Raw genomic sequence first — 27,798 nt, 5'->3', positions numbered from 1 at the left:
TATCAATTTATTTTTGAGTAATTGTACCACAAGGGAGGATTATATATTTTAATGTGTAGAACATTTTTAAGTACATGTCTCAAATATTACTATTATACTGAAGGTTTCACAACATATAAATAATGTCATAATTTTCCAAAATGTGCTCCTATACTTTTTTAGATTATCAATTTTCTCAAATTAGATAGAAAAAGAAAATTAGACTTAAGCGTTTATTAGGTTTTGGTGCTATGCATATAACATAAAAAATCATTCAAAATTGTTCATCAGAATGCAAATAAAATTTCATGTTTAAAATTGAATAATGTTCATATTTAGGTATTACCCTTGTTTATGGCACAGAGCAATTCTTATTAGATATGCCAGTTGCAGTAAAGCCGTGAAGTGGTAGATATTGTGGGTGCTGATGGAGATTGGGAAAAGATTCTTTAGTTATGACAGTCTCTTTTGTTTTCTTGCTATTGATATCAAGAGGATGTGTAAGCAAATCTAGCTGCTGAATTACAAGTCGATCTTATATATTTAGTACTTTTCCAGGCCATTAGCATGTGCTTATCTAGAATTAGGAAGTCAGATTGTATATAAACAAGAGGATACAGGTACTTTACGTGTATAATAAATTAGTCAGGTATATGAAGTTTTATTTCTTGAATTTGCATTTTAGAACACAGTGCAGAATCAAATTCATTTTTAGCAGGTTTTTAAATGACTGTATCAATGCTTAACTGAATCCTTGCCTGTCACTGTTTTTACTACGATTCCTGGTTTGTAAATTTTAAAAGTCCATGGAAGTGTCAATTTTGTAATGTTTTTAGAAAAGCAATGCTCCTTATACACTAACTAGTGGGTGGAGAAATTGCCTAGATATATGTGAGGGGTTTAGACGTCAGCATTCCTTTTCCAAGTGGTACGTGGGCTTGTGTAAATTTAAATAGCCTCTTAATTCTGTACTGTGACCTGATGGTTATCCCATTAGGTAATAACTCAGTGGTTAAAATTTTTATTTCCCACAGACATTTGTTTTTATAACCTGTAGAATCTGAAAATAGTGAAGTACCAATAAGGTTTTAAGTAACTTACATGGTTATATTTTGCTTTTATTTGACATGTAAATCAAAGCAGAGCTTGACTGCTCTAGAAATTTCCAGGTGTTGTTGTTTTCCCTAAAAAGCAAAGGCAGAAACATTTTTTGTAATGTTTTGTTCTAAAATGCTACTTTCATACAATTACACACCTGTTCTAATGCTGGCCACTTTAGAAACATAGGGGCATAGATATAATTTATTGTTCTTCTGTCTCCTGCCCATTGTGATTAGGCATAGAGTTCCATAGTTTCTTATTTTGAATTTCAGCGACCAGGTCCTTAAAACAGATTGCTTCCTTTCTGTAATTCCTATATTTTCAAACTTAGATGTCTTGTCCTTTGCTCTCTCTTTACAGCATGTTCTATCATGATCAGACATTTTGTTAGCAATTATCCGAATATTCTGGTCTTGTTTGCTATATAAATTTGAGATGGTGGTCGTCTCTTGTTTTGCAATATTAATTTTTATAAGGATACCTTTTTACAATGAATGAAAATAAGTATTTGAATACATCTCAGATTATTCCAACACTCAGCCCTCCTCAGAGTTCTTTTAGGTCCCTTTCCTGGCTGCCTTTATCCCCCTCCAAAATAAATGTCCTAAATTTATGCCCTCCTTATAACAAGGAATAGGTTGGAGTTTGGCATTACTGTATATATTCCTAAATAGAAATAATATGTATCTTTGCATGCATTTACTATGCATACTATTGCTGTAATTGTATGTCACCAAATATTGAAAGTAACTAATGGTTGGTTGGAATTTTGTTTTTATTATAAAATATTCAATGTTATAGTAGTTTCTTTCTGCTCCTTTTGTTCATTCAGTCAGCACTCAATACATGCCATGTATAGGTCACTGTGCTAAGTGTCATGGGAGATAACTGTGTGTTTAATGGTATTGGTTCACAAGGAGCTCAAAATTGTTAGAATGATGAAGACATAATCCAGGACATTGAAGCCAGTGCCTAAAAAACAAATATGATTCCTTTTGCTGTGATACAAAGTGTAGATTTAAGGTGAGATTTTTTTTCTTGCTCTTTTATTTTTAAAGCATTAGTATTTAGACATGTATGCTCTTCTGTAAGAAATCACAAATTTAGATGAAAGGCAACTGGAGGAGCATGATTTAAATTCAGAAATATTAACTGAAGAGTTTCTCTAAATGTCAGATTTCTACTTTGTAAATGTTTGCTTCCATAAAATAGTTAATAATGAATAAGACTCTGGAAATGGAGAACAGTAAAGTGTTTAAAAACTATTTTTTAATAGAGATCAATCAGAAATAAAGTAGAATTTAGTACCATGCCTTGTAGATACCATAAAAAACTATGTGATATAGTCAAAAGAGCAAATAGGCTTTGAGGCCAAACAGATGGATTCTGTTCTCTGCTCTTCCACTTTCTAAGTGTGTGACTATGGCTCTACAGTTTTCAGTGTATCCTTTACTAAATGGGGATAATGATACCCATTCCACAAGACATTTGAGAGGATTAAATGAAATAATGTGATAAATGTAGCACATAGCAGAACTTCAGAAACTTAGATCCCTACTCCTCTGCTACATTTTTTGCTTTTGAGCGTATTTAGAATGGACACATACATACTTCTGAGTACTTCTGCATCCCCCACTTCTCCACTTAAATTGTCTTTATTACCAAGCTCAGTCCCAGGTGGCATTTGGATAAAATGTAGGTTACCAGGTAATCTACAAAGCATACAATCGAATTAATTGTCTTGGAACTTGGTCTTTGTCTCCTCCCCACCCCACATCACATTTAATAAATTTGTTTATTTTTGCAGCTTATAAATTAAGAAGTGTGTTCATAAGATACATATACCCATTTTTTAAGAATATATTTATTAAAAATTAATATCCAGCTGAAAATAATGCCACAACATTCATTTGAATTCCATAGAGCACATCCAGTGTAGCACAAAGAATATGTAGGATTAATGCAATGGTTTTTGCAATTTATACTTAAATTTTAGGGTTATGTGAATTTGTCATATTCTAATACAGTATTCTTGGTTAATACCTCCCTCCTTCAGTGTAAGTCTTCTCTAAATATTTTGCTGGAACAGGATTTTAACAGTCCTCATATTGTTACTTTGACAACCCCTCGATGAACCGGGCCTCTCATTATTTATGCTCTTGTCTAGTCCCCTCCCACACAGACTGTGAACTAAGCCTGGGACTGCTTTGATGAATAAAATGAAGTAGAAGCGATGCCATGCCAGGTTTAGGACTAGCCCTTGGAATTGGCCTGGTAGCTGCAGTTTCTTGCTTTTGGAATACTCTTTCTTGGATCCCAGCTGCCATGCCATGAGGAAGCACAAGCAGCCGTATGGAGAAGTTCATGTGGGGAAGAACTGAGGCCTCTAGCCAAAGACCCACCAAGCTTGGTTAAGGCTCTAGATGACTCTAACTCTCCACGTGTCCTAGACTTTTAGCCTCAGCTGAGTGTCCAGTCCAGCCTCCAGGTGACACCAATCGTCCTAACACCTAGCTCATACCACGTAGAGCAGAAGAGCCACCCAGGTAACCTACCATTTTAGGGGTGGTTTGTTATGTAGTAATAGCTAACTGAAATACCCCTGCTATAAGAAAATATTGAGTATAACTCAATGCATATTGTCTATTGGTCAAGAAAGTTTGCGTCATTTCTCAGGCAGATTACTGAAAATGGTTCTCTCACAGCTGCTTGGAAGAATAAGTGAAGATTTTTAAACAAATCACCAAACATATTTATTTCTTTTGATATGTTCAATTACTTTGTATTTATATCTTACAATTTAAGATTTTTTTCCCCTCAGAAAGCAAAAAATAATTTTATGCACATTTTTATGGGTCATGGCGTTGTAGGAAAAAGCAGGAAGTTGAAGCTAGAAGACCCAAGTTTTAAGCTAAAATTATTACTAGCTATGTGATCATGGCAAGTTTTATTATATCTCTGAGTTCTCAGTCTTTTAGCCTAAAAAATGATGGCTTTGGGCCACATGAGCTCCAATTTACCTTTCAACTCTAACATTTTAAGATTGTTATGTATTTTGTTACTTATTTTTCATCAGAGTAAGTAATACAGACTTGGATTATGTAAGAGTCGGCAGATAAAACACTCCTGGTATCTGGAATAAAGTTTATATACAGCCTTTTTCCCCTTTAAGAAAGTGTTAGCATTAGCTGAGGGCCCATGCGTGGCTCCCTGTGGCCTTTAGTGGCCTTTATCATCCTCCTCTGTTCTTGCCACATCTTGGTAGATAAAATGTCAGACCATTTTTTAGTGTCCAGCTTTTCTGGCTCATAGTTTAGATGTTACTTGGGATTTTAAGAAGGTCAAAATGCAGTAAGTGTGCATTAGGGAACTCTTCAAGTACTTTAGGTTTAATTATATATCTAATCAAATCACTTCTTTAAAGTACATCTTGCTGAACAGTGCATGTCTTAACGGTAATGCAGAAATCCCTTGGAGCAAGTTTTCTTGCCTGCTTACGTTGGGATATAGTGTATAAAATCTTTATGCATGTGTATATTCATTGTGTAACAATAAGGGCTGAAAATGTCTTTTTTATTTTTCATTAGGGAATCACTACTACTAAAACAGTCTCTATTTTGTCAAGCATGACATGTCTACTGGTGAGGGTAATTAGTACCCATGCCAACTATGTTCTGTTTTTCTCTTTGAGAAAAGAATTTTTAGTAGGAAGGGACCTGTGTTAAAAAGCAGGTGGTAAAACTTAGGAATTCAGTTAAGCTTAGCTTAGCCACCCTCCTCTGAACTTCGGTTTCTCCTATACTCATATCCAAAAACGACAAGTTTCCTGCAGTTTTCAATATTAGACTAGTTGAGGGATAAAAAAGGAGCGAGTACTAAATCATTTTGCTGGGAATATGATTCATTATTAAAATTTGATTTAGAAGCCAAATTACAAAAGTGATATTTCAGTATATCCTTTTAAAATTGTAAGAATCTAAGTTTAAAGTGCTTCTTCTGACTCTCCAAGTATACCAGACTTTATAGGGTAGGTTAGATTACAGCTGCAGCAGTAGCTTGAAAAACATCCATCTGGCAGAGTGGCAAGGGAATAGGAGATCAGGTAGAAACACAGAAGGTCACTTTATGCTATTGTTGATGTCCTAGTTCTTCAGTGAGTGGAATTGTGAGTGGTGTTATTTACATATAGTTATTTATTAATTATTACATAATAAAGATATTTTAAAATAGCCCTCTAGGGCTTCCCTGGTGGCGCAGTGCTTGAGAGTCCGCCTGCCGATGCAGGGGTCACGTGTTCGTGCCCCGGTCCGGGAAGATCCCACATGCCGCAGAGCGGCTAGGCCCATGAGCCATGGCCGCTGAGCCTGCGCATCCGGAGCCTGTGCTCTGCGATGGGAGAGGCCACAACAGTGAGAGGCCCACGTACCGCAAAAAAAAAAAAAAAAAAAAAAAATAGCCCTCTAATGATTATGATTTGATTATGGTCTCTCTGGCTTAAACTGTTTAGTGAATGTCAGTTGACAGTAGATTATTCCGCAAAAAGTTTTTAAATCCTTTTAGTAAAGGGTGAACCTTAGTATGTGAAAAAGGCTTGCTTAGTTACAAAAAGAAGTCTGATGTCAGAAACTCTTCTGGCCTAAGGAAAGGCAGCAAAAAGTGGAGAGTTCATTATGGATTTGAGAACTCTGATATTATCTGTAGCTTTGAATTGGTATTATTAGAAACAGTTGTTTGGCCATAATGTGAAAACAACATAAACAACATAAACAATTTCTTAATTCATTGTGTACCAGTTACCTGGTATCTCAGTTAGCTCGGGCTGCCATACCATACTGGCTTGTGGAGGGCTGCCTTTTTGCTGAGAGAGAAAGAGAGCTCTTGGCTCTCTCTTCTTTGTAAGGGCACTAATCCCATTATGAGGGCTTCTACCCTCATGACCTCATCTAGCCCTAATTACCTCCTGAAGGCCCTGTCTCCAAATCCCATCATGTTGAGGGTCAGGTCTTCAACATGTAAACTGGAAGGGCAGACATACTCACCTGGTTATTTTTGTATGCTACTTTCTTTTTCTTTTTTAAAGAAGTATAATAATTGTTCAGGAAATCTCCCCTCCCCCACCTCCGAAGCATATTCATCCATTCTCTCACTTGCTTAATTAATTTAGAATTATAAAAGGAAATTTCTAAAAGTATCAAGAATCTTAATATCCTTTTTAAAAGAAGGCTATTTTCAGTGACTAATAAGAAAATGTCTTTCTCTGCTAAGAATGGCATCAATAGTAAAACTTTAAAAACACTATAAATACCGTGCATAATTATTTGAAATACATATTGGGTAGTCAAATTAGTAAATTTGGAAATAGACTAAATATAAAATACTTCATATGTTGATTTTCCTTTTGTAAAGATGCTTTAATCTTTCAATAGTAACATGGTAATACCCTACTCTGAATACCATAAAAATTCCCCTAAAGTAATCTCCTAGTGTCTGAGAGGGTTCAATACCCATTAGAATTGGGTAAGGAGGCTTCCGCAGGGAATAGAGCTAGAGACCTCTGCTCCTGGCTGCCTTTGGCTGCTGAATTCACATGTGCAAACTCAGAAATGTCAGGACTCGATCACTGAAGGAACTTTGAGGTAACAGAATGTCTCCCAAGCCCTAGAGCTCTGAAGCACACTAAAATCAGATAACAGAATTTCTCATTCTCTAGCTTATACAGTTAAAATGACTGTCCAAGGATCTAACGTGGAATGATTTCCCCATAAATAATCTTTAAATGACAATTGGTGGACTTGTTTCCTTGTACTTCCAGAATAAGTCATCTATCTGTTGAACGTTAGTTAGAATCTTTGATGTTTAGATTTGAAAACCTAAGATTGTAAATATTAATTATAAAAAGGAATTCATGTGAGATTTGAGTAGTGTGAAAACTTTTCTTTTGAAAAGTATAAGACATCAGGTTACTGTCAGACCAAGAAATTTGATGTCCATAAAGTCTGCCAGCTGTTTCTCATTAAGCAGTGCAACATTAATGTTGCACCTTCTGAAAGTGTTAAGCATTCTTTTTTCTTTCCTATATAAACCCTATGAGAGGACGCTAGAAACTCATTTTCATGCATACATTTCAATTCTTCAGCTGATTCTGAGGCTGAAAAAGAGAAACACAAATTTCTGGCTGTTGAAGAATCCCCTTGGAGTTTCCACAATGATAATGTTGAGTTAAAATTTAATTAAGTTGGCATTCAGAGCTTTACTCTCACAAAATTACCCTATGGATTACCCGCTCTCTATTGTCTGTTCATTTCCTTTCCGCTATCCTTCTCTTCCCCATGCATAAGACTTAAAGTAAGGATAGTCCTTTATAGACTCATTTTAAAAAATAAACTTTTACTATATAAGGCAATTGAAGTACAGAAATTTTGTTTTATGAGATATTTCATAAATTCTACAAATTTTCAAATGCCTTAGTTTCCTTCCTAAAGATGACTACATATGTTACTTTGGAAAAGCATACTCTTTGAGACTAAAATATCAATCATTATTCTACCTCACAGAACTTTATTTGGAAGAGGACTTAAATGCCAACTAGTCCAACCTCCCAGTGCAATGTTGGAAGCTTTACTCTAATGCTGACAGGTTGTCATCTGGCTCTGCTTGAATGCATAGCCAGACCATATCTGGATTTAGCACCAAACTTAGGGTTTCACAATTTAAGGAGGGATATTGACCAGTCAGAGGGTGACCAGGAAGATAGTCAAGAAATTATTCTGGAAGAAGCAGTTGAATCAATTGGAGGGATTTAGTTCAAGAAAAGACCAAATGACTGTTAGAGATACATAGAAAAATCCAGCACTAGGAAAGAAGCAGGTAAATTTTCTTCTCCAGTTTCAATATTCTGTTATTCCTCCATGTCCCCTGATGCTTATTATTATTATTATTTGCGGTATGCGGGCCTCTCACTGCTGGGGCCTCTCCCGTTGCGGAGCACAGGCTCCGGACGCGCAGGCTCAGCGGCCATGGCTCACGGGCCCAGCCGCTCCGCGGCATGTGGGATCCTCCCGGACCAGGGCACGAACCCGTGTTCCCTGCATCGGCAGGCGGACTCTCAACCACTGCGCCACCAGGGAAGCCCTATTTTATTTTATTTTTTGGCTGCGTTGGGTCTCTGTTGCTGGTCCTGGGCTTCCTCTAGTTGCGGCAAGCAGGGACTACTCTTCGTTGCAGTGCGCGGGCTTCTCATTGTGGTGGCTTCTCTTTGTTGCGGAGCACGGGCTCTAGGCGCGCAGGCTTCAGTAGTTGTGGCACACAGGCTTAGTTGCTCCGCAGCATGTGGAATCTTACCGGACCAGGGCTTGAACCGGTGTCCCCTGCATTGGCAGGCGGATTCTTAACCACTGCGCTACCATGGAAGTCCTCATGCTTATTATTTTAAATAACTTCTTTTGTTAAGAAGTCCTACATTTCTAGGGAACCCTCCTACACTGTTGGTGAAAATGTAAGTTGGTGCAGCCACTATGGAGAACAGTATGGTTTCTTAAAAAACTAAAAATAGAGTTAACATATGATCCAGTATTCCCACACCTGGGCATATATCCAGAAAAGATGAAAACTTTAAGTCGAAAAGACACATATACCCCAATGTTCATAGCAGCACTATTTACAATAGCCAGCACATGGAAGCAACCTAAATGACCATCAACAGATAGATGAATGGATAAAGAAGATACATACATACATACAGTGGAATATTACTCAGCCATAAAAATGGATGAAATAATGCTATTTGCAGCAACATGGATGGACCTAGAGTGAAGTAAGACAGAGAAAGACAAATATATGATACAAATTATATGTGGAATCTAAAAAATGGAATCTAAAATGAACTTAATTACAAAACAGAAATAGACTTATAGACATAGAAAACAAACTCATGGTTACCAAAGTGAAGAGGCAGGGGAGGTATAAATTAGGAATGTGGGATTAACAGTACTATATATAAAATAGATAAACAACAAGGACCTACTACTGTATAGCGCAGGGAACTATATTCAATATCTTGTAATAACCTATAATGGAAAAGAATCTGAAAAAGGATATATATGTGAATCACCTTGCTGTATGCCTGAAATTAACACAACAATGTAAATCAACTATACTTCAAATTAAAAAAAAAAAAGTCCTACCTTTCTGGGGCACTCATCCAACAGTATGGTCATACTCTCAGTATTGATAGGGTTTGATCTGAGTGCTGAGTTGAGTCAGAACTACCAAAGTAATCCCTGCCTACCAAGAGTAATTCTTCCTGCCTCTCAGCCATACTGATCCATTTCTGAACATACTATCCAGAACCAAAGTGCCCAGCCAAAGGAAAGGAAGGAAGGCAGAATGAGAGTTCTGAAGTCAGACTTACCTGCATATGATCTCTGACTGTGCTATTAACTTGCTGTATTAACCCCCCTGTTTCTCAGTTTCCTCATTTGTTATATGGAGATAATAATAGTTTCTAGTTCTGGTAGTAGTTGTGTAAAGTAAACAAGTTAATACATAGAAAGTACACAGTAGATTTTAGCTGTTATTCCAATAAAATACTTGGTATTTTCAAAATGTTTTTATATGTTTTATTTCATTTTAGCCAGAAAATAACACTGTGAGGAAGCCAGTACTATTGTTACCCAACTCCCTCCCATTACAGAGATAGTGACTTCAAAACATTAATACGTTAAACACTGTTAGGTTGTAGGAGTAATATGTCTATTTATGAAACTAGTCCTGATTTAATCTGCTGTGATGGGACTGTATCTATTATTAGGTGTATTTAGCTCTAGGCACTGTGCTTTAGAGAACTGTTGACCAAGAATGCCAGGACCAGAAAAAAAGACTCATAATGGGAAAGAAGTCATTATTATTAGAGGATCTAGTAAAGTGTATTCTGTAGAAGAGACAAGTTAAAAGAGATATAGTTTGGGGGGAAGGTGTGAATAAAGTATCTTTTTAAAATTTTATTTCTACTTTGGTTCATCAATTTTCATTCTCCAGATAGTTTCTCTTTTAAATTATTATAATAGCCCAAGAGTTGAGAAACTTCAAGGAGACTGTCTAATCTTTATTATGGTACTACTTAAAATACCTCTTCAAAAGACAGGCATCAGTGATGAGATATATTTATTTCCATGGACTCATGCCCGTATTGATTCTCTAGCTTTTAATTTGGCTTGATTCTGATTTAAGTATCACTGTCTCAAAGAACTTCTTAGCTGTACCTCACAAGCCGATTAATCATGTCTCTGTGCCTAAAAGAAATTTAATAAGCTCTGATTATGCAGTTATTATATCTTCCTGGGAGTTTTGTATTAAAGGCAGATACAGTATTTTATTTGTAGAAGGGAACACTGATCTATCTTAACCAAATGATAAGTTTGAATGAGATGTGTTTTGTTAAGATAACCAGAGCAGAGCTGGAACATTTGTAAATGTCCATTTATAAGGTGATGGTTAAATAATTACGATGCAGCTACACAATGGAAATACTATCCAGAGAATAAGATAGACCTCTATGTGCTAATATTTTAAGAGAAGAAAAGCAAATTGCAGAAGGAGAGTTGTCAGTATTGTAGAAAAAGAAAGAAAGGAGGGCCAAAGACTGTCGTAGATTTGGGGAAACATAACGGCCCAATAACGAAATGTATTCTTCCTGACATCCGGCAAATGAACTTTTAAAAGTTTTTGAGACAGACAGGAAATTTGAATACTGACATGGACATTAGGTGATACCAAAGATTTACCACTATTTTATTAGATGTAATAATATCGGGGTTTTTTAAGAAATTGCCCATAATTTTTAGAGGCACCTACAGAAGTATGTAGTGTCTTGAATTTGCTCCAGAATACTTCAGTGGGGAAAATAAAAGAGATAACAGAAGCCAGTGTAACGAAGCCTTAATAATAAATGATTGTTGAATCTGGGTGATGAGTACATGGATGTTCAGGTGAACACTGAAAGATCTGAGCAGATGATAAAATTTTATGATTCTTCTCCTGATTTGGTAAAGTAGTAAGTCTTGCCTTATTCTGAATGCATGTGTGCCCTTGCAGGTGGGCACACACACACAGACACACACGCTACTTTCTGACTTGGGACAGCTCCGGAAACCAAGAAACTCATTCAGCATTAAGCCTAGCTAGAGTAGGGTGATCAACCGTCCCAGTTTGCCTGGGATGCGTGGGTTTCCTGAGACTAAGAATGTCTCGGGCAAACCAGGATGAATTGGTCACCCTAATCTGAAAAATTCAGGAGGATTTGATCTAGGTCAAAGTGGAAATCTTAAAGAAAACCTCAGTACACTACACATCATGAAGTTAGGCAGCTCTCTGATGACTTACATCCTGGCTTCTCAGTTGTGGTTTTGTTCTTTCCTAGGGAACGCTTCAAACATCACACAGGACTGTGTTGAAATGTGGTGTAAATCTTTCACACAAATTCAAAATCAAATTCACCAAGCTGGATTATTCATATCCCCTGTTCTCTTTTATTAACGTAAATCAAAAGCTAACCATAACTTTCATTTCTTTTTTTACTAGTATGAGGCACTGTGTTAAGCCTTCTAACGTAAAATTAAGATATGCTGTTCATTCTCAATGAGCTCACAGTGGATTAGAGGAGACAGACACATAGATATTTAACTATATGATTTCATGACAAGTGTTACAGTAAAAGATTGTGGCAAATAGTTTTAAGACTGTCTTTGGCAATCTTTTTAGTGACCACTTTTTGTTGCAAAAGTAGCGTCGTAGTGTCCAAAGACAGAATAAGAGGAAAGGAGATATTTATCTGGAGTACTGGTATTTTGGAATCTCATTTTAAAATCTTGTTTAAGGATTGCCCCAAATTTTGTACAGGCAGACCTCGTTTTACACTTGGCTTTAGTGTACTTCTCAGACACTGTGTTTTTACAGATGGAAGATTTGTGGCAACTCTGCGTTGAGCAAGTTTATTGGCGCCATTTTTCCAGCAGCATTTGCTCACTTCATGTGTCACATTTTGGTGATTCTCACAATATTTCAAACTTTTTCATTATTCTATTTGTTATGGTGATCTGTGATCAGTGGTCTTTGATGTTACTACTACGACTTGCTGAAGGCTCAGATGATGGTTAGCATTTTAATAATGTATTTTTTAACTAAGATATGTACATTTTTTTAGACATAACACTATTACACACTTAACAGACTACAGCATAGTGTAAATATAACTTTTGTATGCACTGGGAAACCAAAAAATTTGTGACTCACTTTATTGCGATATTCACTTTATTGCAGTGGTCTGGAACAAAACCCACAATATTTCTGAGGTATGCCTGTACTTTGTAAAAATAGAACAATAATAATAGTCTTAAGAAATTAAGAATTTTTATAATATTTTATGTTTCTTAGATGAGAAGTGCTGTCAAGATTGGGATATTCTGTCTCTGTGTTAACTTCAAAAGCTTTCTCAGTACTAACAAACTGAGGAACCTTTCCCCAGTACCCAGCAGTCATTTGTGAGATAGCCATGTGTGTTTGGTGTTAAATGCTAAAATTCCCTTAGGATTGAATATGTAATAATACATTTAAATCTTGAGACGTAGTTTTCATGATTTCTTTGCTCAGTAGGAAAAAAATATTTGGAAATTAAATTTTGATATTCTAGGCACATAATAAAATATAGGTCTTCCAAAGGTGATGGCTGCATTGTGTATCTATAGAATTTTCTTGCTTTGATATTTAATCCTTAGGAATACTTTGTCTTCCATTGTTTGGATTTGTTAAGGAGTCATGTGTGAAATTAAATTTAAGTGGGAAAATATTTTGTTATTTGTAGGCCTTTAGTTTTTTTAGCAAATTAATAATTGTGGCAGTTGAGCTGTTTGGAGTGAACCAGAGTGAACGATGAGGTCAGAAAGTTGGAGGTAGTAATGAGAGATTGTCTGTGGCCTTCTAGATCATTATAAAGACTTCAGCTTTACTTAGAGTGAGATGAAGAGCCATTGGAAGATTTTGAGCTGAGGACCGGAACATCTAACATTTTAACAGGATCACTCTGCTGCTATGTTTCGTAGGCTCTCAGAGAATTATGCTGGAAGCAAGGAGGCTGTTACAACCAATCAGCTGAGAGAGGATGGTGCTTAGACCAGGATAGTGATAGTAGATGTGGTGAGAAGTGATGGGATTCTGGAGAGACTTTGGAGATAAAGCCAACAGAAATAGTCTGATGCAGTGAGCATAGTGTGTGAGAGAAAGATGACAATCAAGAAAGACTATCAAAGTTTTTGACCTGAGTAACTAAAAGGATGGAGTTGCCATTAACAGCAATAGGAAATTCTGCAGAGTAGCTTTTGGAGGGAATACTAAGAGCTCAGTTTTGAACATGATAAGCATGCAGTGTCTCCTGTATATCCGTAAGGTGATGTCAAGTAGGACGTTAGATTATGAGAGTTTGGAGTTCAGCAAAGAAGACTGAACTGGAGATAGAATTGAGGAGTTGTCAGCATATAAATGTTGTTTAGAGCCCCAAGACTGCATGAGATCACCAAAAGAGTGAGTGTAGATAATGAGGAAAAAAGGTCTAAGGACACAGTCCTGGAGTTCTCCAATGTCAAGAAAGTGAGGAGCAACCAGAAAAGAAGTGTGGGTACCTAGGTGTCCTAGACGCCAAGGGGAAAACATTTCAAGAAGGAAGAAGTGCTCAGCTATGTCAGATGATGCTGATAGGTAAAGTAAGATGAGGACTGATAAATGACCGTTAAGAAATAACTTCTAAGATACTTAATAAGGTGATAATAAGTAATAACCACCATTTGTTGAGCTTTTTCTATGTGATACTGTATTAGGTGCTTTATATAGTTATCTATAATGCATGAAATAGCCTTATATGGTAGGAATTATAATTCTCATTTTACAGATATTAGAAACCAAGGCTCAGAGACATTAAGAAATTAGTCCAAAGCCATATACCTTGTAAATTTTGCAGAGGAGGAATGCAAACCCAAGGCTTAAAAGCCTCCACTCACTTCCTTATTTTGTGCTGCCTGCACTTCTGTTAAAGTTGCATCCACAGTTTTATAACAGGTTGTCAGTTGTTCCTATTTTAACTATGCATGTATGTGTAGGATAAGTTAATGCATTATTGTATGCTGCAAATGTGTATCATAAAAATCAAAGATAAATGTATATATATAAGTTTATTGTTTCCTATGGCCTGATTCCAAGAAGAAAACTTTGAATTATGAGATTTATTTAAGTAAGGATTCTTTTTTCTGTAAACATTTTACAATATGAAAATATTAGTAATAACATTTCTCTTACAGCAGAATAATATTAAGATGGGTTTTTGATAGAGTTTTTATATTTGCAGTTGTTTCATACTTTATCACCCTACATGTTTTTTATTTTATTCTTTTTTTTTTTTTTTTTAAAGAAGATGTTGTGGGTAGGAGTTTATTTATTTATTTTTGCTGTGTTGGGTCTTCGTTTCTGTGCGAGGGCTTTCTGTAGTTGTGGCAAGCGGGGGCCACTCTTCATCGCGGTGCGCTGGCCTCTCACTATCGCGGCCTCTCTTGTTGCGGAGCACAGGCTCCAGACGCGCAGGCTCAGTAGTTGTGGCTCACGGGCCTAGTTGCTCCACGGCATGTGGGATCTTCCCAGACCAGGGCTTGAACCCGTGTCCCCTGCAGTAGCAGGCAGATTCTCAACCACTGCGCCACCAGGGAAACCCCCTATTTTATTCTTTTTATCGCTCTACATGTTTGACTTTTAAAGTATTCCCAACAAAAAATCTGTTTTAAGAATAAATATGAGGTGTGTAAACTGACAGTGACTGCTGTCTTGTGCACAGTGATGCCTTAAATGTTTGATTCTTGTGTTTGCTAGTTTACAGCCAACACAAAATTATCAAGTAACGTGTGAGTATTTTACAAATGGGCCTGCTTTCCTTTTTTTTCCAAACCAAAATTACACTCTGTTAATTATCCTAGCATTTAGAAAATTACTCTTATCGTTGCTATGCCATTTGGTAGTTGAGGTATAAAGTTGGCACTGTGTGGTAACCATTCACTAGATCACATGATTTTAATTGCTTTGCATCAGAAGATAGCATTTAGTATATAATGTTTAGTGATAAATTTTTTTCTAGAGGAAAAGCTCCTGGACTCTTAGTAGTATAAGCTTGTTCAAATCATCGTTTGTTCTCAATTTGTACTTCTTCTTTTCGCTTTTTACCATTTCCTCAAATTTATTGCAGGCATTTCACAGATTTTTATGTGCCTTCCAATGATACTATTTAGTTTGCACAGTTAGCATCCACATTGGAATGACTCCTCAGAAAGTTTCATCCTGCTTTTTCTGTACTCACTCTCCCTGTGAGTTCATCCACTCCCATAGCTCAACTACCTCTACTTAGATGCTGCTACCATTTTGCTAACTGACACTGTCATTATCTCCCTCCTAGATTAGTCCTGCAGGCTTCTATTCAGATCTTCCTGTCGTCAGATTTGCCCTCCCTCTCCAGTTTATTCTCTACTGAGTAACCAGAGTGATCTTTCCAAAACTCCATTCTTAGTCCCATTACCACTAGGGTATCGTATAGGCACTCAAACACAATAAACCCAAACCTCGCATTCTCTCCCTTTGGGTTACCTTTCCTTCCCTTCCCTTCCCTTCTCTTCTTCCCTCTCTCCCTCCCTCCCTTCTTCCTTCTTTTCCTTCCTCTATCACTGACATTTCCAAACTGGAAGCTGCTATATCCCTTACTACTTATTATCAATTATCAGATTGTAGCAATTCTCCTTCCTAATAGTTTTTGACACTCACTCCTCAACTTCATTTTTTAACAACTGCTCTTTTTCAGGCCTTCTATCACTTTCTACTATTTCAATTACAGAGCCTTCTAGTTTATTTGAGTTATATAAGTTTTAAAATTATACAGATTAAAAATTATATTACCATTTTCAAAGCATTATAGATAATTTTTAGTCTCATAATGATTTTTTTAAATCCAGAAACTAGATATAATTTTTTGTTTTGGCCTTCTACATGAACAATTAGTGTGTGTGTATATGTATTCATTCATTTAGGGACTTAGTTTATTTTCAAGAATAAGAAATAAATACTATTATTTACCCAACTATATACAAATAAAATTTTGGAAGAGATACTTAATACGAAAAAAGAAAATCTTTTTGTGCATCAGCAATGCAATTGTCACCTTTTCATTATAATATTAAATGTCAGCTCTGTCCTATGAGAGCTTACTGACACATTGACCATTCATCCAAAGCAGTTACTGTCTCTTGAGGAAGCTTCCCAACTGCAATTTAAAGTCAAATTCAGCCCTGAAAGTGGGCCAAGAAGGAGTGACAGGAACTAGATTTACCTTCCTTCCTGAAACAATTAAAAAAAAAAAAACTGGATAAAATATATGAAACTGGTTTTCAGAAGTTGAACATCAGGCAGTACATAGTAGTGATCCTTGAGTGATAGGAATCAAATAAGGTGAGTTCTGTGATTGCTCCAGGTTGCTGCCTAGAAAGAATTTCCAGGCCTTGATGCAGGGAGGGAAAATCCAGGAGGCACCCAGTGGTTTCCCTGACTTGAGAAGATGGAATTAGAAGATTGAGGAGACCAAGGTGGCAAGAGTTAGCAAGGTGGAGGACCAGTGAAGGGAGAGCTGCACAGAGAAGAGAGCTCCAGAGAGCTGCAAAGGATCCCCTTACTATCTTCAGCTGAGTACTGAGTAATACAGATATGAGGAAACTACCTGAGGCTGATAAAGGAACCACCCAAAAGGATTAGAGGTAACAATCCTAGCAACTCACAGAGACTTTAATCATTTCTGTTGCCACCAGCCAGAAAGGACAAACCTCATAATTCATTAGATATCATAGAGTACTCAAAAGGGTAATGCTTCAGTAGAAGGGGAAAATTAGTCCTAGAACAAAGGCTGCTCTGGTCCTACTTACAAAGCTTAAACACAAGCTTTGAAAACAACCTAACATCTGTACAATTGGAGTCCCCAAAAGAGAGAATGGTAAGAGAGAGGGCAGAAAAAATATTTGAAGAAATAATAGCTGAAAGTTTTCCAAATTTGATGAAAACTGTAAATAATAGATCGAAGAAGCTCAGCCAACCCCAAGCACACACATACACCAAAAAAAGAAGGAAAAAAAAAAAAACAAACTGTACCAAGGTACATCACAAGTCAAATTTCTTAAAGTCTGTGATAAAGAGAAATTATGAATATATCCAGAACAAAAATCACATGTACATAGGAGTAAAGATAGCATGTAGGCAGATTTCTAGTCTGAAACAATGCAAGCCAGAAGATAGTGAAACAACATCTTTAAAATGTTAAAGGATGGGGAAAATAAGCCCTGAAAATAATTTGATAGTCCCTAGAGGTATCATTTACAGTAAGTTGACAGGTGTCTGAAGGCAGAAACTTGGATGGGCTGCTTGTTTGATGATTCAGAAATTTTAGTCATCTGTTTTTATGTGGCATTTTACATTTTAAAGGTATGTGGGTATATGTGGGAGAAAACTTTTCATGAACTTTTGAAATAGCTAGGATGGGTGGTTTTATCTCCATTTTACATGTGAGGAAGCTGAGCTATGTAGGTAATATAACTTTCAGAGTTCCACAAGTCCAGGACTGTGATCATGTTTCCTGACTTCCTATTCAGGACTCTTTTCCAAACTACCTGATCTCATTATTAGCTGTGTATTGCTCAAAAATAGTTCCTAAACTTAGAGACTGTCAGAACATATAAAATGTATGGAGTGCCTTGAAAGCAGTAATAGATAGCACAGTATTAAGTAATTCTATTGTATCAAAACATGTGAAGAAAATAAATGGAAAATCTTATTAAATCCCAAGGCCCAAAATAGAAGACATGAGACATGGTAGTACATTAAAGTATATTAGACCCTGTGTGAAAAGCCATTACAGTATTGAAACTTTAAATAAATGAGCAGAGGTGGGAAAATTGCTATGGTTGCAGAGAAGCTTTTAATTAAAGTAATGTTATTTCTGATTTTTTTTAAAAGGTGAGGACACGTTTGATTATTTTAATTATCATATTATATGTGAGCAGAGCACCTTTTAATAACTTGGTTCAAATTAAAATGTGGCAGAAATTAGTTGGGAAGAAACTTTATTTTCCTCCTGTATTTATACTGCATATGCAGTACATAAAATAGAAGAATTAAATACTATCTTGGCATATTTCATCGTATCCAAGGTAGGAAATTAATTCTGACCCATTGCTAGCAGCCTAATGGAATGAATACGGTCCATTGTCTTTTTTGTTTCCACTAGAACTTCTTCAAATATTCTTCAGAGATGCTTTTCAGCTTTTCCTATTAAAGAGAAATTTTGACAGCTAGCTCTTTATGATAGAATTGGGATTGAAAAGTTAGAACTTGAAAGGTGGACAGGATGCAAGTAACATAAAGAAGAATGTTTCCAATTATGAGCAATATGAGCCCCGACATGTCTTCCCAGAACAGTAGGAATGGTCCATGATGGAAAGAAATTAAGAAATAATGTGGAATAGGTAGGGTAGGGCTTGATAACTGAAGGCCTTGAAAAACCAGTAGGAGAAGTAGGTGAATGGCACTGATGTTAGAATTTACTCCTGAGATGAGTGAATTGTCTCTCATCCAGTTAGGAAATAGGAATTTTTGGCACTTCACCTCAGTATTTTCTATGTATGTTAACACTCATTGTCTTTAAATAAATAAATACAGATTAGATGCCAAAGCAACAATTATTTACCTGAAGGGGGGGATACATTTTTCTTTCTCTTTTCTATCTAGTCAACTCCTTTACATCTAGCAGCGGGCTACAACCGAGTTCGGATCGTTCAGCTTCTTCTCCAGCATGGTGCTGACGTGCATGCAAAAGACAAAGGGTACGTGTATCAGCGTATTTCCTGTAATGGTTTCATTCATGGATATTTACTCTTTGTTTTCAACATCTGATACAGTAAAGTTTTTGAGCACTAGACAAAATCTTATATCCCATTGCCTTACAAGCTTGTGTAGCATTTTAAGAATGTTCACAGTGATTTGACTTCATTTTCATGTTCCTACTAATTAAGGATTCTTCTCATAACAATTTCCTAAATTAGTTTAATTTTATTGTATTCTATTATTTGAAGTTAAAATTTGTTTCTCTCAATTGCAATTACTATTTTTCAACTCTTAAGTTACACTTTAGAAAGATAGATAAATAAAAAATTCTGATAATCCAGTAACATAACTATCCTATTTATCAGGTGTGAAAGGACCATCTCTTACTAATAAACTAAAATCATAAGTATACGTAAGTATACAATATTCTGATTTTATCCTGATGAAATCTTGGCCATCTAAACTGAGAAAACCTAAAAGGTCCTTATGAAGGTTGATATGGGAGAGAGGTGTCTGGGAACCAAGAAAGCAGTATGTCATTTATTTTATGAATAGGTGCATTTTGGAAACCTTTGTACCACTTTCCTAGCTAACCTCCAGGGAAATGTGAGTTGGGTCTGCTAGCCTATGTGATGGGCTAACATTTCTCATTATGCCACTTTAATATCTAAAAGATAATTGACCTGACTGCCCAGATGAAGTAGTGTTCATATTACACTGATGAGCAGCATAAAGAAAAGAAGCCCTGGAGCAGGCTTTTGTTCACTTTGCCCCTCTCCATGTCAGGAAACATAGACAAGAAGAAAGAGCTCAGTACTTGAGACAGCTCTCAGAAGAGGAGTCCATCATTTAAAATCTGCTCTTTTTGGTGCTCTTTCTCTCTTGCCTGCGCCAGGTTCTGTGCCACATGTGAATGGTGTTCCCATAGTATAGGGGCACAAATGCCTGATGCTCTTGTAAATCTCTTTTCCTTTGTGCATGTCTGAAAGCAGATGGTGTACAATAGGTGAGTCCTCAAGATAAGTACACCACAAAAAAGAGGGTCTTTGACTCATGCAGAATGATAACTCGGATATGCAAATTGTAATAGTTTGGATATTGAATTCTTATGCTGGAAATTACCATGAAAGTGAAATAAAATGGTAGGAATATTTCAATTCACTATCAGTTAACATGTATTTTCTATATATACTTACTATATGAAGCATGCGATTTTCAATTAGTACATGCACTTCTTCCTTTTACCAAAATGCTTTTCTAATTGGTGCTTTTATCATTAATGACATACATAAAACAAGATAAATACAAAAGGTTGAGCATTAGTTATGCTTTGTATTCTCTTATTTAATACTTCAAAATATTTTAAACATAATTGTACTAGGATTTATTAGATTTTGTTTCTTAGCACGTCTTGGATAAATGACTCTAAGTTCTTTGAAATGTCAGTATTTTAATTGGCCTTTTTCCATTTAGTGGACTTGTTCCTCTCCATAATGCATGTTCATATGGACATTACGAAGTCACAGAACTGCTACTAAAGGTAAGAGAAATTAAAAATATTGAATATTATTTGCTTTTTTTTTTAACTCATTATGAGCTTTCATGGGGGTTTTTTGCCAAGATTTTTAAGATAATAAAATTGTTTTTTTTTAAGGTTCACCATTGCCTTAAAATTTTTTAATTATTCAGCTTATTTTAAACTATTTTTTAAAAGCTGAAATTAAAGAAATTAAAACAATTGTTGACATTTCAGAGTTATAACTGAAATTTACAGTCAAATAAGCGAGTTTTTTTGATCCAGTGAAATGATTAGTGACCATTAATTTTTTTTTTCTCAATTCAGCATGGAGCTTGTGTTAATGCTATGGATCTCTGGCAGTTTACCCCACTCCATGAGGCTGCTTCCAAGAATCGTGTAGAGGTCTGCTCTTTGTTACTTAGTCATGGTGCCGATCCCACTTTAGTCAACTGCCATGGCAAAAGTGCCGTGGATATGGCTCCAACGCCTGAGCTCCGGGAAAGATTGACTTGTATGTATTTATATCCTAAAGTTGTAAATTGTAATATCTTTCTTTTTTTTAATATTAATTAATTTATTTGGTTGCGTCAGATCTTAGTTCCAGCTCGCCGGTTCCTTAGTTGCAGCACGTGGGCTCTTTAGTTGTGGCATGCATATGGGATCTAGTTCCCTGACCAGGGATTGAACCCGGGCCCCCTGCATTGGGAGTGTGACATCTTAACCACTGTTCCACCAGGGAAGTCCCTAGAATATCTTATTTTTGTTATTAGGGCTGTTGTTTTGTCTAACTTAGATAATAGACTTCTATTCTTACATGTTCACTAGTTTATTATCCTCTTTTCTTATCATTACTTTTCTTTTTGAATTCTACAGGAACCTCACATACATATACTATGTTTATTTTGTGTTTATTGAAGCCTAATTCTAATTCATGTGTTAAGTAAGGCTCCTTTTTCTTTTTTTAAAGATAAAAGAGGATGATGAGTCCATCAATAACCATCTATTGAATACCTACTATGTTCCGGGAACTTGAAATATAGCAGTGTACAAACCAGAAAAAATCTCTAAGCTCACAGAGGTTATATTCTTGTGCTATTGGTAGTAATAGATGATATCTAACATTATGGAGTACTCACTATTTCCCAAGCCATGCAAGTTGCACATTCATGTTTTTATTTATGTGTGTTATAGCCCAAGTGCAATCACTTGCCCAAATTTAAATAAGATAATTTTTATGATTTGGTGGAAGTAATCTTCTCAGGTACTGATACATATTACCTATGTTTACATATGCATGTTTTTAAATAAACTTTTAGAATAGTTTTAGATTTACATAAAACTTAACAAAAATAGTACAGAGAGTTCTTTTATACCCTATATGCAGTTTCCCCTATAAACATATTAATATGGTACATTTGTCAAAATAATGAACCAATACTGATACATTATTAATTAAAGGCTGTACTCTATTCAGAGTTCCTTATTTTTTTTACTGAAAGTCCTTTTTCTGTTCCAGGATCCCATTCAGGATACCACATTACATTTAGTTGTCATATCGAATACTGAGATATATTTAATTCTATACGTAGGCATTACAGGTTTAAATTAAAGTAGGCGTTACCTACCTAATTTTTAATTTGTCCCATGGTTGATATTCTCTTACATCTAGGATTCTAAGAATCAGATAACTAGATTTAAACACCTGAGAAAACCTTTAAATGATAATTTAAGAAAAAGGCATAGTCAGAATGAAAACATCATTTAAGTTTAAACAGATTGTAAATTAGTTTATGTTAAAACAGGAAGAGTTCCTTGCAGTTTTGATCTTGTTTAAATGGAAATTTAAACTTATTTTGGTACCGGAACAGATGACATCTACTAGATTACAGGCCAGCGCAAACCAGATTATAACTGGGCAGATGTCTTAGCAATGAATCCTTGTAGAAGTGCATTTATTCTCTCTCCCACTCATATGACTCTTGCCATATGTTATCTTGCATTATATAGTGCATTTTTCTATGTGTCGTTCTGTCTCCCCAGTGAAGTTTAAATTCTTAGAAAGACCTTTGGTTTTATTATTCTGTCTTCTTAGCACCTATACAATGCCTTGTTACCTAATAAAATGTGTTGATGGTAATTGTGCTTGGGTCTGTATCTGCCTGCCCCCAACTTAGCACAGTGCATTGTGCATGCTGTGTGCCCAGCAGGTTTATTGAATTGAATTTAACTTAACTCAAAATTAATTTTTTACATCTTTTTCTAATTTCTTTCTTTTAGTTTTATACCCTGGGCTCAGCGTTATCCCCATGTCACCAATTTGACTTCTTTTTTCCTTTGAGTCATTTTGTAAATTATGAGTACTGTTACGGGTTTTTATGTTGTATTTCACTGGTCTGCCTGATTCCACTGTAAACATTAAGATTTAACCTAAATTTGTATAATTTTGTAAAGGAAGAAGTTCCCTGATTAGAGTACTTTGCGACCTTCTCAGTATCTCCTTTATTTTATTAAATAAGATTCTACCAAGGAATTATCTGAAGGAAAGGATGTAACAAAGTTGGAACTTTTCTAACCAGTTTTCATCCTCATGCTCACTGCTTTATACTAGGCAACCACAATGACAGAATTCTTTTTAAGAAAATTATACAGGAAACAAAAACAATATTTTGATCATACGCGTGGTTACAGCATTTTCATTACACACACATTTTTTTTGCTCTTTCTTGTTTACTTTTTTATTTGTTGTTTTCATGAAGCCAATTGAACACAATAGTGCGGGTTCTGCACACACTGGAGCTGAAAATACTAAAAGTAGCTTTTATTCTTGTTTCCAAATGCATTTAGAAAGAGAGATTTTAAGGCATTTTATAAATATTAAGTTTTCAGGGTAATTGGGATTTCTGAAGTTTCATAGGCCTGTACTTTGAAGAATTTAGCAGTGATAAAGTACCACTAAACAAGAGGTTATATAAAGATGTTTTTTCCCCAAACCTGCCATGACTTATTTTATAAATATTCAGCATTCATGCAATAAATACTTATTGGCTACCTACTATGTGCCAAGCACTGTGCTAGGTGGTGGGACTACCGTAGCAGGTAAGACAGTGTGATAAGTCCTCTGATATACAGCTAAAGGCATGTACGAAGGACTTCATAAGAAGGAATCCTAATGGGGAACAACAGGAAGGCTTATCCAAGTATCTGAATTGAGACCTTGAGTGACGAGTAGTAGTTAATAAGACACGAGTATGTGCACACGTGTGTCTCCGTGTGTCTCTCTATTTAAAATTGCCTTCCTTTTAATTAATTGATTAATTAATTAATTTATTTATTTAGGCTGCATCGGGTCTTAGTTGCGGCATGCGGGACCTTTCATTGCGGTGGGTGGGCTCTTTGTTGCAGCATGCGGGCTTCTCTCCAGTTGTGGCACGTGGGCTCCAGAGCATGTGGGCTCTGTAGTTGTGGTGTGCGGGCTTAGTTGCCCCACAGCATGTGGGATCTTAGTTCCCCAACCAGGGATCGAACCCACATCCTCTGCATTGGAAGGTGGATTCTTAACCACTGGACCACCAGGGAAGTCCTTCTTCCTGTCTTTTGAAGAAGAGCAGAAAGTGACATGGGTCCCTCAAAGGAAAGGGAGAAAGGAAAAGAGAAAGAATTCAGCCAAGTGACTCAGCTTTGCTGTGCACCTGAAGCTATCACAACATTGTTAATCAGCTATACTCCAATATAAAATAAAAAGTTAAAAAAACCTGAGAGATACTGTCAATACTTTATGCCTGATAATATCAAACATTTATATGAAATGGGCAAATACCTAGAAAAAAAATCTTACTTTAGAAAAAAAAAAAAAGAATTCAGTACCAGGCAGATGCAAAGGCAGGCCTGGAATTAATGTAACATATTAGGTCACATATCATTATATCTTTTTAGAACAATGTTCAGCTTTTTGTTAATAAGTAGTCATATCAAAATACAATCCAACCTTGTAAAATAGAAAATAAGATGATTTGCTTTTAATGAGTAACAGTGGTGGATTCTTGCTTATGCAATTAATTTAGAAATGCCTTTTTAAAAATCTCTTACTTGCTTATACAAATAATAAATAAACATTAACTGTTCTTTGAAAAATTTTCAGACTCTGGCACTTCCCACATAATTCAGTTCTTCCCTTCTCTGTGTCAAGACATAATCACTATTAACATTTTGGTGAATATTTCTCTAAATGTCTTTTTTATATCATTAGTTATATTTAGTTATGGTGGCAGTAGAAGTAGTAACAGTACCAAAAAAAGGGTCAGCCTGTCCTCCTCATTTGCTACTTGAATTTTCATTTAATAATATATACTTTCACGTCAGTATATACATAGATCTATCTTTTTGTTTAAGAGTTATAAAGTATTCCGGTGGATAAGTATTCACAAATTATTTAACTGGTTTCTATTTGGTGAACATTTAGGTTGCTTGTTTTAAAACTTTGGTGGAGTGAGTATCTTTATGAACTCCGAGTAGAAAATAGTCTTATTTCAAAATTTTTCATTGACCTACACCCTCATCCTTTGCACCTTTATCATCATATTGTCATTTGTTGCTGTTGCTAAAATAGAGGAATGTGTAAAATTAATAATTTTTCTACTTTATTTATAATCATGCTAATGATTTTTATAGATTTTAAATATTTATATGTCAACCATTATTTCATTAACAGATGAATTTAAAGGTCATTCTTTACTACAAGCAGCCAGAGAAGCAGACCTAGCGAAAGTTAAAAAAACACTTGCTTTGGAAATCATTAATTTCAAACAACCACAGTCTCATGAAACTGCACTGGTAAGATCCTATTGTTAATCCATTCCTTGGGTCTGTAATAGTAGTGCAAATGCAAAATACGATTTTCATTTCAGAAACATTAAGGTAACTTTAGTATCTGAAGTGCCAGGGATTTGCATTTTAATATTGGTTGCATTGATTTTTAAATTTGGTTAGGGAGATAATTGCTTTCATGGATGAGAGAATAGACATTTGCTCAACCTTAATCTGAAAATTATTTTTACTTTTGTCTTTACCCAACCGTATTATAACAAATGTACTTTTGTGGCCAGTGCTCTCATGAAATACAAGATGTGATTTTTCTCTATAGAATCTTCTTTTTCTTGTGGTTGCTAGATAAATACCGTATTTGCTTTCTATCAACGATTAAATTATTTTCAAAGATACGTGCATCATCATTTTGAGCAATTGTAGTCAAAGAATTGTTACATTCATTATAGAAAAATGGTATGCTTAGGAATTTTTTTGTTCCAGACTGTACAAATTTTTAAAACTATTCATGTTTTTTCTTCTAATGTACTTTGAGAAAGATTGTTCTATTTTCCTTGTCATTGACCACATTAAGTTTCAGGTATAGGGCTGGTTGGATTATACCTGAATTCAGAATTTAAGCATAAGTGATGCTTCTATCACAGACCTCTAAATATGCTTCAGTTAACATTCTTTATATCTGGCACAAAAGGGTCAAACTCTAGGCAGTACCTGCTAAAAACAACATTATAAGAGTTACCAAACCAAAATAGGCCAACTGTATGTATACTCAGAATATGGCTCTCATGCTGGGGTTTAGATACATTCAAGCTACACAGCATTTCTGCCAGGAGACACTCAAAGCCACAGAATGAACCTGACCTGCTTTTTTAGAGTGTTCATTCTGTTCATTAGTACGTAGTTTTCTTACTTTTTCAGTTTTAATACGAACATGAATATAAAATGAAGTTGAATATAAAAGTTGTATAAATAGAGGGTAAAACATAAAATTTCTGAGAATACTTCTCCCTCTAAGCTCCTTCAAGTCTGTTACCTTCTTACCTGTCCCTGGGCATATGGACTTATTCTCCTGTAGTGCTAGGAGTACCTCTGGGAAAGAGCTTGAGAAATATTGATTTATGTGGCTGACAGCGTACTGAAGGATTGAGTAATTCAGTTATAGATTTCTGTAGCTTTGGAGAGGCAGTATTCTGATACCTTCAAGTAAATATATACTGGATAATTATTTATTGGCTGAAGGGAAAGAAATGAAGTCTCTTACTGCTCAACTGAGAGCATAATTTCACCTTGGTTTAAAGGCTTATGTTTTATACTCCCAGTGTATTTAGGAGGAATTTTGATCATCTCCATAATGTTAAAATATATGTTTTGAGATAACAGTGTTTTAAATAGTCAGTAGGTGCTATTCAATTCAGAAATCTATTTTTACATAGAAGTTTATTTTATTAACTTGGTTTTCTTTACTTTACAGCACTGTGCTGTGGCCTCCCTGCATCCCAAACGCAAACAAGTGACAGAATTGTTACTTAGAAAAGGAGCAAATGTTAATGAAAAAAATAAAGAGTAAGTGCAGTTGCAGAAGGAGTTGCTCAGTTCTTAAAGGGAAAGTGTGGTACAAGTTAGGAGATTACCTTTTCCTTTCCTCCTCTCCGTAGTTTCATGACGCCCCTGCACGTTGCAGCAGAAAGGGCCCACAATGATGTCATGGAAGTTCTACATAAACATGGAGCAAAGGTAAGGCTCATGCCTGAGATAAGGTGCCAACCTTGGCATTGAGTAGCTAGCTGCACTTAAGACTATTCTCTCTGATTCTCCCGAAGAAATTAATCTTATAAAGGACTGTTAGCATGTATTTGAATTCATAGATTCTCCTTTAAAGCTGATTTAAATCTTGTTACTAATAGAGATAATTACCTGTGTTTTATATTGTACTTTACTATCATTCTTCTATAAAGCAATAAAGGTGGCTATGGTCTTATCATTTGAAATACATTTCAACTTTATATTGTTTCACCTTAATATTGGAATTGATGTATTTTGGTAGTCAACATCAATTACGGTTTATCAGAAAGTAATTTATGTAAATGGTAGGTAAAATATTGCTACCTATTTTAAAGAACATTTGTTCCTTCAAACTGGTAATGATAATAATTTTCTCAAATAACCTTAATATAAAGAAATAAAATTTTAATAACAATTTTTATTGGCATTGTCTGAGTGACATTATCTGTAACTCCATGACTCCATAAATTGCTTGAGGAAAATTTGCTTGAAGGGAAGCAAACTGGTTGTTTTTCGGAGGTACTTGAACTTGCAGATTTTTAAATCCTCAAGAGTGAATACTTTAAAGCAGGAGTCCCCAAAGTAGGGTGCAGACACTCTATGGAACATACAAGATGAGCCATTGGGTATAGGAAAAAAATATTAGAATTTTG

At 35.6% G+C, this 27,798-nt stretch overlaps 1 protein-coding gene across 2 annotated transcripts in view; it reads left to right on the top strand.

Annotated features, from left to right (window-relative positions):
• Positions 1 to 27,798, top strand: part of TNKS (tankyrase) — a 177,642-nt gene that overhangs the window by 89,808 nt on the left and 60,036 nt on the right. For both annotated transcript variants that reach the window (XM_029226259.1, XM_029226260.1), the window contains exons 6-11: positions 18,928 to 19,022; positions 20,497 to 20,563; positions 20,867 to 21,053; positions 25,251 to 25,372; positions 26,835 to 26,926; positions 27,019 to 27,097. In XM_029226259.1, the coding sequence (XP_029082092.1) occupies positions 18,928 to 19,022; positions 20,497 to 20,563; positions 20,867 to 21,053; positions 25,251 to 25,372; positions 26,835 to 26,926; positions 27,019 to 27,097 (642 nt within the window). The remainder of the gene's footprint in view (positions 1 to 18,927; positions 19,023 to 20,496; positions 20,564 to 20,866; positions 21,054 to 25,250; positions 25,373 to 26,834; positions 26,927 to 27,018; positions 27,098 to 27,798) is intronic.

This window comes from Monodon monoceros, unplaced genomic scaffold, assembly GCF_005190385.1.
Source record: "Monodon monoceros isolate NGI ecotype Baffin Bay Population unplaced genomic scaffold, NGI_Narwhal_1 Super_Scaffold_17, whole genome shotgun sequence".
Taxonomy (NCBI): domain Eukaryota; kingdom Metazoa; phylum Chordata; class Mammalia; order Artiodactyla; family Monodontidae; genus Monodon; species Monodon monoceros.
The sequence above is the reverse complement of the archived record's forward strand: the minus strand, read 5'-3'. Positions and strand labels throughout refer to the sequence as shown.